This window comes from Leptidea sinapis, chromosome 29 (genome assembly GCF_905404315.1).
Source record: "Leptidea sinapis chromosome 29, ilLepSina1.1, whole genome shotgun sequence".
Taxonomy (NCBI): Eukaryota; Metazoa; Arthropoda; class Insecta; order Lepidoptera; family Pieridae; genus Leptidea; species Leptidea sinapis.
In genome coordinates this window covers 3084678-3096890 of record NC_066293.1, presented here as the reverse complement: position 1 = coordinate 3096890, position 12213 = coordinate 3084678, and the positions used below count along the sequence as shown (strand labels likewise).

The window sequence follows — 12213 nt, the reverse complement described above, 5'->3', positions numbered from 1 at the left end:
CTCAAAGCAGAGGATGTGCCCTGCCTGAAGCCTTTGAGAATCCAACACCTAAAAGTAACGTGTCTTGAGGATATAATTTAAACTTCGGCACAGTAAGGGCCGTTTCCTAGCCAGTAGCCTCGATTTCCACATCTCATTTTCTATTTAGATAATGGGAGTGGAGGGCAGGGGCCACAATAGATCCTGGGATTTAAATCCCTAAATCTTAATTTAAAAAAAATTGGGTGGCAATGGGTCGGGTCCTTATACTACAGCCTCAGATCCCCTTTTAGCTAGTTTAAGTTAACGGACGAAAGATAAAAAATGTGAGGTGATGGTTTGCCCTTGTACTTTGTGTGTGGACAAGGCTTTATCAGCACTACTTCATCATTGTGAAAATTGACTAAGTATACCGCGCTTCCATTTTTTTCTCAATTTTGGGATTAAACTCCATGAGACTTGACAACTTATGTCTCAAGGTGACGAGCGCAATTGTAGTGCTGCTCAGAATTTTTGTGTTTTTCAATAAACCTAAGCGGCACTGCTTTGTAATGGGCAGAGCGTATCAAGTACCACCAGTTGAACATCCTGCTCGTGTAGTCCCTTATTTAAAAAAAAAACTAAAAGTACAATTTTTTTCTTGACATACAGAACATAATATATAATTACTAGACGTATACATAAAAAAAAGTGTGAAAGTGACATACTTATCGCGAGTGTAAGACGTAGCTTGTCACGCACACTTAAGTAATAAACCTGGACTGTTTTCATCGGCTGTCTAGTAGCTCTATCTAGATGTATAAATTAGCTAAGATTAAATGAAGAATTTTTTGAACATGCAGATTTTATTATTAATATTTAAGAAAATGGCAATTGTTTTTTCTTATGGAGGACAAACGAGCGTACGGGTCACCTAGCGTTAAGTGATCACCGCCGCCCACAATCTCTTGCAACACTAGAGGAATCACAGGAGCGTTGCCGGCCTTTAAGGAAGGTGTACGCGCTGTTTGAAGCATTTGAGCATAAAATGATTGAATCTGTTTAATTTTTAGAGTGAGTTTATTATTTAATAAGTTTTGTAACTTAATAAAATGATCTCTTATCTAGACTCTCCGGATAGCCGGCTTTTCAACGGAGCCTGGGAGCGAACTGGCAATGGTGAAGACACAAACGATGTTTCACGACTTATAAGAGGTACTGTACTTTTAAATAAAACACTTTTAAGAGATTAAACCGCATGTAATTGTGACTGCGTGTGCTTTTGCGTAAAAGTTATATTTTTATTATTATTTGTAGAGCACTTTTTCAGTAGGGCTGCGGTTGACAGAGTTGAGATAATATTTGTCATAGTTTTCATTGTGATGTTAAGCGCCATTTATTACCTCGGAGGTGGTATTTTGACATTTTTGAATTTACTGACAGTTTAACATACTTTCACAAATTTCGTCACCTTTTTCCTCTTAATAGTGATTTTCATTATTATAACACTTGAAATAAGGTACCTAATTCTATTAGGCTTCATAACTACTGATTCTTCTTCACATACCAATCTTGGGAGAAATCTATTCTCTTTTGCCAAAGTTTTTGGTTGGCTGAAGCTGATGTAATGGTTTGGACGGTCTGTTATGTGTTCACATACAGCTGACTTGTCAAGCATCCAAAGGTACCCTAAGAGTTTTGTACTAAACACTAGGTGGGGTTTTTTGAGACAGAAGGAACTAAGTGTTCTGTATATTACCAGACTTCCCGAAGATTCTGTCTGCATTTAAAATAAGGAAAGCCACAAAATTTTGTGCTTTTGGAGCCAAATTGCTTGAGCATACATGATACAGGGATTGTTATTGTCATTGCAAAAAGAGGTACCCTGGTCTACTGCAGTAGCCCGCGCCTGTACTGAAGTGTTTATGGTAACCAACTCTGTTCCCATTTACATTACAGTCCTTGACTGTAATGAATAAAATAATGAAATGACAAACAAATGACTGAATAAAATGTAATGTAATGACTGGTATTAATGATCCTATAAGTTTTTGAGGTTATGTTTGATGTTTTTATTTCGTAGGCGCTTCATCAGAATCCATAATTAATACATGTACAAAAAGATTTACATTATTTACAGTTCTGAATTTACAGCGTTCACCAATAATAATTTAAATTAAATGTATTCCTGTAACAAATTATCGTTTAAATCAATAATTGAAAAATTGCCTCAGTTCCAATTCTCTATTCCTACCTCAACTTAACTTGGATGCCAATGCAATGTATAACATATTTTTTGAATCATTTACTAAACTGTTTAACTCTATTTTCATTTCAAAATCATTTATTCCAAAAAATACTTTATCTTTTAATGACTAGGCTTCCGTCGATTTACACAAACGTAGACAAACATTGTATAACTTATATAAAAATTATGTAAGGTTATATTCTAAAGAATTCAAGAACGATTGTAAATTAGCTAAGTCTCACAACATAAGTTAAAAGATTAAAAATAGCAATGACAAATAAAAACAACTTGGAAAATTATAAATGAGGAGATCGGTAAAACATATAAGAGAAATAATGAGTTCAAATTAAAGATTGGTAACAGAAACATAAAAACAGATTCTGAAATCGCAGATACATTTGAAAAGTTTTTTACTGATATACCGGTCTCTACGACAAAATATCAAAATTCCTCACCTATATCTGCAATGAAACTGCTACAGTAAAACGTATCTTTATGTCATACAAACTTTAAATTTAAGCATGTTGATCGCATAGAGATTATTAAAACGTTTAGACTAATTAGCGTTAAGAAAACTAAAGATCTCTGGGGAATCTCTGTTAACGTAGTGAAATCTGTAATAGAAATTGTAGCCACAGACTTAGCTTTAATTTTCAATAAGTATGTAGATTGCGGTATATTTCCAAACCTAATGAAACAGAGCAAGATCACTCCTCTATTTAAGTCGGGAGATAAAGCTGATCCCACCAATTTTAGACCCATATCAGCACTTTAGCAAGATTTTAGAAAAAAATATGTAAATGCAATTAATTAACCATTTTTACAATAATAACCTCACGCATAATAAACATTATGGTTTTACTCAAAGTCTTTCAACCACAGATGCTAGTATCGAGTTAGTAAGAAATATTTTGGATGCTTGGGAGGATTCATGTGATGCGTTAGGAGTGTTTTGTGATTTATCCAAGGCATTCGACTGCGTCCATCATGAAACCTTACTTAAAAAATTTCACCACTATGGGGTTAGAGATGTTTCTCTAGATTTAATAAAATCGTACTTGTGGAATAGGATTCCAAGAGTAGACATTAATGGAAAAAGATCAACTGGCTCTATCATATCGATGGGTGTACCGCAGGGCTCAATCTTGGGTGTTTTTGTTCCTGGTTTGCGTTTCATGATTTACCATATTTTATTCAAAATAAACATGATATTATACTGTTTGCTGACGATACATCTTTGTTATTTAAAATAAAACGCCAGCCAAAAAAAGTAGTAGTAGTGCTGAAGTAGTAAATTGGTTTAATGTTAATAACTTACTTTTAAACGAAAGGAAAACAAAATGTGTAAGGTTTACATTTCCAAATATAAAGCACCAACCAACACCTATAAAAAATAATAATGACAAACTTGATGTAGTAGAAACTAAAACATTCCTAGGCATTACATTAGACTTTAAGCTACAATGGGGTGCTCATATAAAACACTAATGTAATCGACTTAGCTCTGCAGTATTTGCGATAAAAAAATTAGGCAGCTGACAGATCTTGAAACGGCTAGACTTGTATATTTCAGCTACTTTCATAGTGTCATTACATTATATTGTGGTGTAGGGCTGCAGATATTGACAACATATTTGTGCTGCAGAAAAGAGCAATTCGAGCAGTCTATAAAATGCGTTCAAGGGATTCATTGAGAGAAAAGTTTAGTGAAATAAATATTATGACAGTACACTGCCAGTACATATAAGGGAACCTCCTATACGCTCATAAAAATATTAGCCAATTTAAAAAGAATAGTGATGTACACAGTATCAATACTCGAAACAAACATAAACCCGCAATTCTATCTACTAGGCTCCGTAAAATTGCTAAATCTTTTAAAGTGGATTGTGTTATATTTTATAATATACTCCCAACTGATTTAAAAGATTACCTAATTAAAAATTTAAATGTATCAAAAAAAAAAAAAATCTAAGGCCTATTATAATGTGAAAGATTATTTGAATCTTTAGTATTCAAATAATCTTTCACATTAGTTGCAATTAATGTTCTAAATTTTGTTAATGAATATTGTTATACTCATTTGAATGCTATTGTAACTTTTGTACTACATCCTGACTTGCACTAAATAACATATAAAGTTTTACAGTGAATAAAGATTTTTTGACTTTGACTTTGATTAGTTTTAAGTACAAATTAAAATAACTGTGAAAATTTTAGTATTCTTGAAGTATTTAATATTATTAATAGAGTGACACATAGGCGTCCTCTATTTTCTTTCATATTTTCCTGTCGTTTGCTGCTCTAGTCCAAATAGAGTTTCCTCATATAATGTTCCCATCACTTGACTTTTCTGACCAGTTTCCCTATATGTATTCTCAGTTATGATTTTTGGAATTTTTTTTCTGCTGGCTTTTCTTAAACCTTAAAAGTATGTTAGTATAATTGCTAAAATCAGGCTTGGGATGACTTAAAGTACCTTTGCTCAAAGCAGAGGATGTGCCCTGTCTAAATCGTTCGAGAATCCTGCGCCTCTTAAGACTAAAAGGTCTTGAGGATATAATTTAAACTTCGGCACAGGTTTCTAGCTATAGTAGCCTCTTTTTTCCACATCTCATTTGTTTTAGATATAGGGACTTGAGAGTAGGCGTTCTAGCGCAAGCACAATAGATCCTAGGATCTAAGTGTATTTTAATCACTAAATCTAAATTTTAAAAAATGTTAGTATATAGTATATATTTTGTTGATTCCAGAAAGATCTCTTAGTAGCGTGGACGTGCCGCCTCCTCAGATATACTCTATGACGCTCTCGTGCGGGCAGACTGCGTACTGCACGCTGTGGCGGAGCTCCCTCGGGGGGCCGCGTCCCACCGTGCTCCACGTGTACGGGGGACCCGAGGTGCAAACTGTCACCAACAGCTACAAGGTACGACACACACACACTGTGGCGGAGCTCCCTCGGGGGGCCGCGTCCCACCGTGCTCCACGTGTACGGGGGACCCGAGGTGCAAACTGTCACCAACAGCTACAAGGTACGACACACACACACTGTGGCGGAGCTCCCTCGGGGGGCCGCGTCCCACCGTGCTCCACGTGTACGGGGGACCCGAGGTGCAAACTGTCACCAACAGCTACAAGGTACGACACACACACACTGTGGCGGAGCTCCCTCGGGGGGCCGCGTCCCACCGTGCTCCACGTGTACGGGGGACCCGAGGTGCAAACTGTCACCAACAGCTACAAGGTACGACACACACACACTGTGGCGGAGCTCCCTCGGGGGGCCGCGTCCCACCGTGCTCCACGTGTACGGGGGACCCGAGGTGCAAACTGTCACCAACAGCTACAAGGTACGACACACACACACTGTGGCGGAGCTCCCTCGGGGGGCCGCGTCCCACCGTGCTCCACGTGTACGGGGGACCCGAGGTGCAAACTGTCACCAACAGCTACAAGGTACGACACACACACACTGTGGCGGAGCTCCCTCGGGGGGCCGCGTCCCACCGTGCTCCACGTGTACGGGGGACCCGAGGTGCAAACTGTCACCAACAGCTACAAGGTACGACACACACACACTGTGGCGGAGCTCCCTCGGGGGGCCGCGTCCCACCGTGCTCCACGTGTACGGGGGACCCGAGGTGCAAACACACACACACCCACACATTACTGGGGAGGATTAGATGCTTTTAAACCAATTGTTATATAAATAACTATTGTTTTTTTATTAGCACTTGGTTATATTATAATTGATTTTGTTCCGACAACTTGTCAATTGTTATATTATTTTTAGCGATAAACACAAAATTCAGCGCGATCCCTACTCATCCGAATTTTACTTTCTGAATTTTGTATGAGAACAATGTTGCTTAAACAGTACTCAATTAGGTACTCTTACCCTTTGAGACAGCCCTCCTCACCCCAAAAATATATTATTTTCAGTTGATATTTAAAAATGTTTATTGTTACACATTTTATAGTTTGGTTTTATTATGCATATATTTTTGTCCTTTGTCGTAGCAGTGGACGTCTTCCGGCTGATGAGTACATATATGTTAATCGGCGAATATAACCCAATTTTTGTTAATCATCTTCGATTCAGCGATAGTTTTCTATAGTGTAAAATACCGAGAGACACAGTAGTGCTGTCAAATCAAAGTTAAAACATTTAAAAAATCGGTGCTTTTTGGTGCTTAACTTTGACAGAGTTTTTTCGTGGCGTAGATGCGATGTTCAAAAAGGTTAGAACTGCTTTTGTGAATTCTCTGGTGTCACAAGAGAGTATGGGCTGTGGTGGTCATTTACCAGATGACAGGTGTGAATTGTTCTTCCACGGTTTCCAAGGAACTTTGTACAACGTGAACTAAGATGTGAAATGAGCTTCCTTGTGCGGTGTTTCCGAGACGATATGACATGGGTACCTTCAAAAAAAACGAGTACACCTTTCTAAAAGGCCGACAACGCTCCTGTAATTCCTCCGATGCTGCAAGAGAATGTGGGCGGCGCTGATTACTTCAACATCAGTTGACCAGTACGCTCGTTTGTCCTCCTCTTCAATATAAAAAAATTTAACAAGACCTGGTTTTGTTTAAATGTGCAAGATATTAAAATATTTAATATTTCAACATGTGCAGGGTATTCGCCAGCTTCGTATGCATATGCTGACGGCGCGAGGCTTCACTGTTGTGTCCGTAGACTCGCGAGGCTCGAAGCACCGGGGGCGGGCGTGGGAGGCCGCCATCAGGGGCAAGATGGGGCAAGTGGAACTGGATGATCAGGTCTGTATATACAAATTCAAATATCTTTATTCAAAATAGGATTTAAAATCACTTATTGAACAACAAAAACTACCACCCATTCGAAATAGATTGCCGAATCAGACCTGAGAAGAACGGGCGCAACAAACTCGGCGGGCATTTTTTTTTATAAAATTTGGGATAATAATGCAATGTCGTACAATAAACATATATAATTAAATCGCCTGAGGGTGTTCACTACATTCCCAGTCTGTGGCATCATTAAGAAAATCATTTATTTTATAGTAACCTTTACCAACCCAACGTTTTTAACAATTCTTTTAAATTTCGTTACACATTTGTTTTGTACATTTTCTGAGATTATGTTGTAAAAGATATATATCGCCCTATAAAAGACTTACTAACTCGATTTAACCGAGTAATAGGCATAAAAAGATTGAAATTGTTCCTCATGTTAATATTATGATTGTCGCAGTTTCTAGCAAATTCCTTAATGCGCTTATGAACATATTCATGTTCAAAAGCGGATTATCAAGAATAAATTGAGATGCAACAGTCAAAATGTTTATTTCTTAAAATTTTACTGCTAAACTTTTTTCAAATGATGGTAAAGGGTAAATTATATAACTGGATGAGTTTGAGGTTGAATACTACTAAACCTTATTAGTCTCAGGAAGAATACTATTTATTGCGTCAAAATAAATTATAAGCCATTTTATATTATCTCGGGTCCTATTTTATAATACACACAAACGAAATTTAATCATTATTGATTTGAATAAAACACTTTTTATACTAAAACGCGTATAATTGTAATTGTGTTCTTACATTAGTTTTTGCGTAAAAGTTACATTTTTATAATTATTTTAGCTAACGCATAGTTTCGAGAGCTTGAAGTCTCCTTGAAAATCTGTTCTGAAAAGGACAAAAACGTCGGGTTACCTAAAATAATAATAAAAATGCAACTTTTACGCAAAAATTAATGTTATTAATGTAAAAATACAGGAACAATTAAACTCGTTTTAATCCTTTAAAAGGTGTTAAATTTTTGTGTAACACGCACACACATGTAGCTAGCTGTCTAGGAGGTGTAACATATACTCAAATTAGTTGAGTAACATTTGGTCCGCTAGTTGTAAGTAAGAATGAAATATTTAAAGAAGTTTTGAGAGATATTGTGTGGACAGGTAGAAGTGCTGCAGTGGCTGGCGAAGGAGACCGGCTGTGTGGACATGGAGAGAGTCGCCATACACGGCTGGAGCTACGGTACGTATGGACAGACAGACGCACACACTTCACATCTATGTATATTTAGTCACCTGAATGCTTGATATATAGGAAAATGATTTAATTGAAAAAGTCACACCTGCCATCTTGGACCTCAAAATTACTTAAAATGAGTTTTATATATTTCCAGGCGGTTACTTATCCCTGCTGGGGCTGGCGACGCGGCCTCACATCTTCCAGGTGTGCGTGGCGGGCGCGCCCGTGACCAGCTGGCGGCTCTACGACACGGCCTACACCGAGCGGTACATGGGGCTGCCGGCTGACACGCACCACGCGTACAACCGCGCTAGCGTCATCGCACACGCACCGTTTTTCCCCGACAGGTACGTGACTACACCGAGCGGTAGATAAAGTTACACTGAGCGGTAGATACAGCTACACTGAACGGTAGATACAGCTACACTGAACGGTAGATACAGCTACACTGAACGGTAGATACAGCTACACTGAACGGTAGATACAGCTACACTGCACGGTAGATACAGCTACACTGAACGGTAGATAAAAACTACACTGAACGGTAGATACAGCTACACTGAACGGTAGATACAGCTACACTGAACGGTAGATACAGCTACACTGAACGGTAGATAAAAACTACACTGAACGGTAGATACAGCTACACTGCACGGTAGATACAGCTACACTGAACGGTAGATAAAAACTACACTGAACGGTAGATACAGCTACACTGAACGGTAGACACAGCTACACTGAACGGTAGATACAGCTACACTGAACGGTAGATAAAAACTAAACTGAACGGTAGATACAGCTACACTGAACGGTAGATAAAAACTACACTGAGCGGTATAAGTGGCGGCACGTAAGTTTAGCGCTGAATGAAACGTAGAGTAGGGGATAGCTGCGCATGGGTACTGTCGCGTACACTATACAAATAAAACTTTAATTAATTAATAGTTAAATAATATAAGTGGCATTATTTTAATGTAATGCAGCACATAACAAATGAAGCGCAGCGCGAAATGTGGAGGATAGCTGCGTATGGGTAGCTACTGTTGCGAACGCATATACTTTGAAAAATATTTAATGTTAAGTACCTGTGTACAAAGTCAATTACGGGCCAGAGTCGTCAATAAAATTCTCAACAATAGAATATGTGTGTAAGTGTGGGCGTGAGTGTGTGTGCGAGTGTTTGTGTATTTAACAGTCAAAATCAAACTTTAAAATAAACAACAAAAAAATTACAGCAATTACAAAATTATCGCAGATACCTTACGATAGACTTACGTGCCGCCACTTATACATACAGCTACAACGAGGGATATATACAGCAATATCGAGTGGTACATACAGCTACATTGAGTGGTACATAAAGTTGCACTGAGCGGTAGATACAGTCACACCGAGGTGTATATACAACTACACTGAACTTTATTTTGAAGTACTGTTCTATTTTCACCACAAAACGAAACAATTCGAAGTATTTGCAGTCCCGCGGTGCACTTTCTGTGTCTGAATGCAAACTGAACGCACATTAAAAGTCATTCTGTTAATAAAGGTCACTTGTAGGGTGGGGTGGGTCAAAGCTTAGCGGCAGAGTTATTGTAGGTCACTTTAGTTGTAAAAACTTCTTTAGTCGCATCATATGATTGTGAATAAACCGTCTGCGTTATCGAATCTTTAACTGTATAATATCTACGACCAGGAAATATGCCCACTGACTAGCAATGGAAGTATCATAAATTCACAAATTATGAAGTTTTAAATTTGAATATAACTGAAAAATATTCAAACTATTAATATTTTTACTGCTATCAGTAATCCCTATGTTTTCTTTTGCCATAAATTAAATCGTCAGAAATAAGTGTAAACATACACTTCTGGACACATCTATTGGCCCACCTTAGAGTTTAGGTTTCGATGGCCCCTACCTAAATATGATTGCTAGATTGAACAAAAACTATTGATGCAGTTTTAAACCTGATACATTTTACCGACTTTTTCGTTCGTATTTTTTTAAATTTGAATTCAGAATACCATATGACATGGAGCTACGCCTAACAAGTCGGGTATGCGCCTTGATGAAGGCAGTTGATTTTTGAATAAAAAACATGTTTTATCAAATAATGGTTTAATGTAATAACGCGTGTTGCCTCCATGGGTATCTACGACAGCTCTCATACGATTAGGCATAGAGTTTATCAACCGCTCTATGAAATTTTGAGGGATCAACACCCATTCCTCTTCTATGGCAATTTTCAACTCCTGCATCGTCTATGCAACTGGCTGACGAGACTAGGCTAGACTCATCAGAAAAGAAAACACGGCTCCAATGCTGCTGAGTCCAATTTAAATGAGTGCGCGCGAAATGAAGGCGCGTTGTTCGGTGGGCTTGCGTTAGTTCGGGGCCATTAGCTGGCTTGTGTGGTACCATATCGCGTTCTTTTAAGCTTCTCCGAACAGTTCGAGCGCTCACAGGTACTCCGTGGAAGTCGCAAAGTTGGTTTTGTATCTCAATGGAGGTAAGGTGACGATTTCTTAAGCTGGTCGTCACTATGAATCGATCCTGCCTTTCAGCTGTGACCCGAGATCGTGGCCTTCCTTGGCGACGATAAAAGCCGTCACTCAATGACCGCAGATCGACTTAAATTAAGTTGAGCACTCACATTTCTTTGGCTGCGTCGGCCTGGATAAGTGCCACAGCTTAAACCTGACCTTAATGTTAAGAATAAGTAATGTTTGTTGCAAAACGAAAGAGAAAAATCACACTTACAAGAATTAAATCCAAATAAACCAATAATATAAAGTTTTCTTAGTATTCGGATGTTTGATATCCACGAAAAGGCTCTAAATTGTCTTTTGTTTCTTTAAATTCTGTGTTCGAAATTCAAAAAAAGACTATTGGATGAAATTATGGATATGCCAGGTTCAAAACTGCATAAAAACTTTTTGCTCGACCTAATATAAATTTTTAGCTAGGACCAAATGAAACTGAAAATGCAAGGTGGGCAAATAGATGTGTCCAGAAGTGTATTATGTAGTCCTTAAAACACGATGCTATAAATTATTTAATAATTAAATATTACTTTGTTCAAAGGGAGGGTAGATTGCTCATAATCCACGGTCTGGCCGACGAGAACGTTCACTTTTGCCACACGGCGGCGCTGCTGTCAGAACTGGTGCGACTTGGGAAACCACACAGAGTACAGGTAATAATAATAATAAAGTGATTTGTTCCATATCACTTAAAAATGTACATTTCAGATATTGTTCGTGTTTTAGTATAAATTTGCTCAATCTAGGTTTTTTGTACAATAATTGTTAGTTTTACGATTTTTGAGTTATGGATCCCAGGTTGGGCCTGGATTCTAAAATCTATCCACAACTTTCCGTCAAGAGCTTTCTGCTTCCACCGTTCTATTCTATTGTGCTTTATTAATTGATTTAATTTAATTAATTCGAAAAGTGAGGGATATCACTTTATATACCACCGATTGGGAATGGAGCGACCGCCCTCAGACTATTAAATAATAAATTTTATTGTACAATAGTACATTGTAACCATATTTTTATGAAATAATGAAGCCCGCTGAGTTTCTTGCGCCCGTTCTCAGGTTTGAGGCATAAACTTTTTCGAATGGGTGGTAGTTTTAAACTTGCAATAAGTGAAGTTATCCTATTTGGAAATAAAAATAATTGAATTTGAATAGTGTCGCTCCCCCTGCCTAGCTTGGTGAAGGGAGCGATCCGCTCCAGACTCCCCCACAAGCAATGACATATAGCTAGCATGACGAAGTCTGCCACTGAAACTCTACCAATATAATATTATGTAATTTATGCAGGTATACCCGGGTGAGAGGCATTCTCTGCGGGCGATGCACGCGGCGAAGCACTACGAAGCCACATTGCTACATTTTTTACATGAAAATCTATGAATAATATAAAATATAATATAATAATATGTGATATTACGTGTTTTCTTATTTTGAAAGTGAAACC

The 12213-nt window shown here is 38.0% G+C and overlaps 2 protein-coding genes across 3 annotated transcripts in view; both read left to right on the top strand.

The window, feature by feature from the left end:
* Positions 1-12182, top strand: part of LOC126973226 (dipeptidyl peptidase 9) — a 36186-nt gene extending 24004 nt beyond the window's left edge. The window contains exons 13-19 of one of the 2 annotated variants that reach the window (XM_050820414.1): positions 1087-1173; positions 4960-5132; positions 6841-6984; positions 8151-8229; positions 8381-8573; positions 11312-11423; positions 12057-12182. In XM_050820414.1, coding sequence (XP_050676371.1) covers positions 1087-1173; positions 4960-5132; positions 6841-6984; positions 8151-8229; positions 8381-8573; positions 11312-11423; positions 12057-12149 — 881 coding nt within the window. In that variant the 3' untranslated portion in view covers positions 12150-12182. Of the gene's footprint in view, positions 1-1086; positions 1174-4959; positions 5133-6840; positions 6985-8150; positions 8230-8380; positions 8574-11311; positions 11424-12056 lie in introns of those variants that run through there. The other variant, XR_007731294.1, reaches the window with a different exon arrangement.
* The window catches only part of LOC126973288 (vesicle transport protein GOT1B), a 276130-nt gene that overhangs the window by 141125 nt on the left and 122792 nt on the right, over positions 1-12213 (top strand). The window lies entirely within an intron of this gene.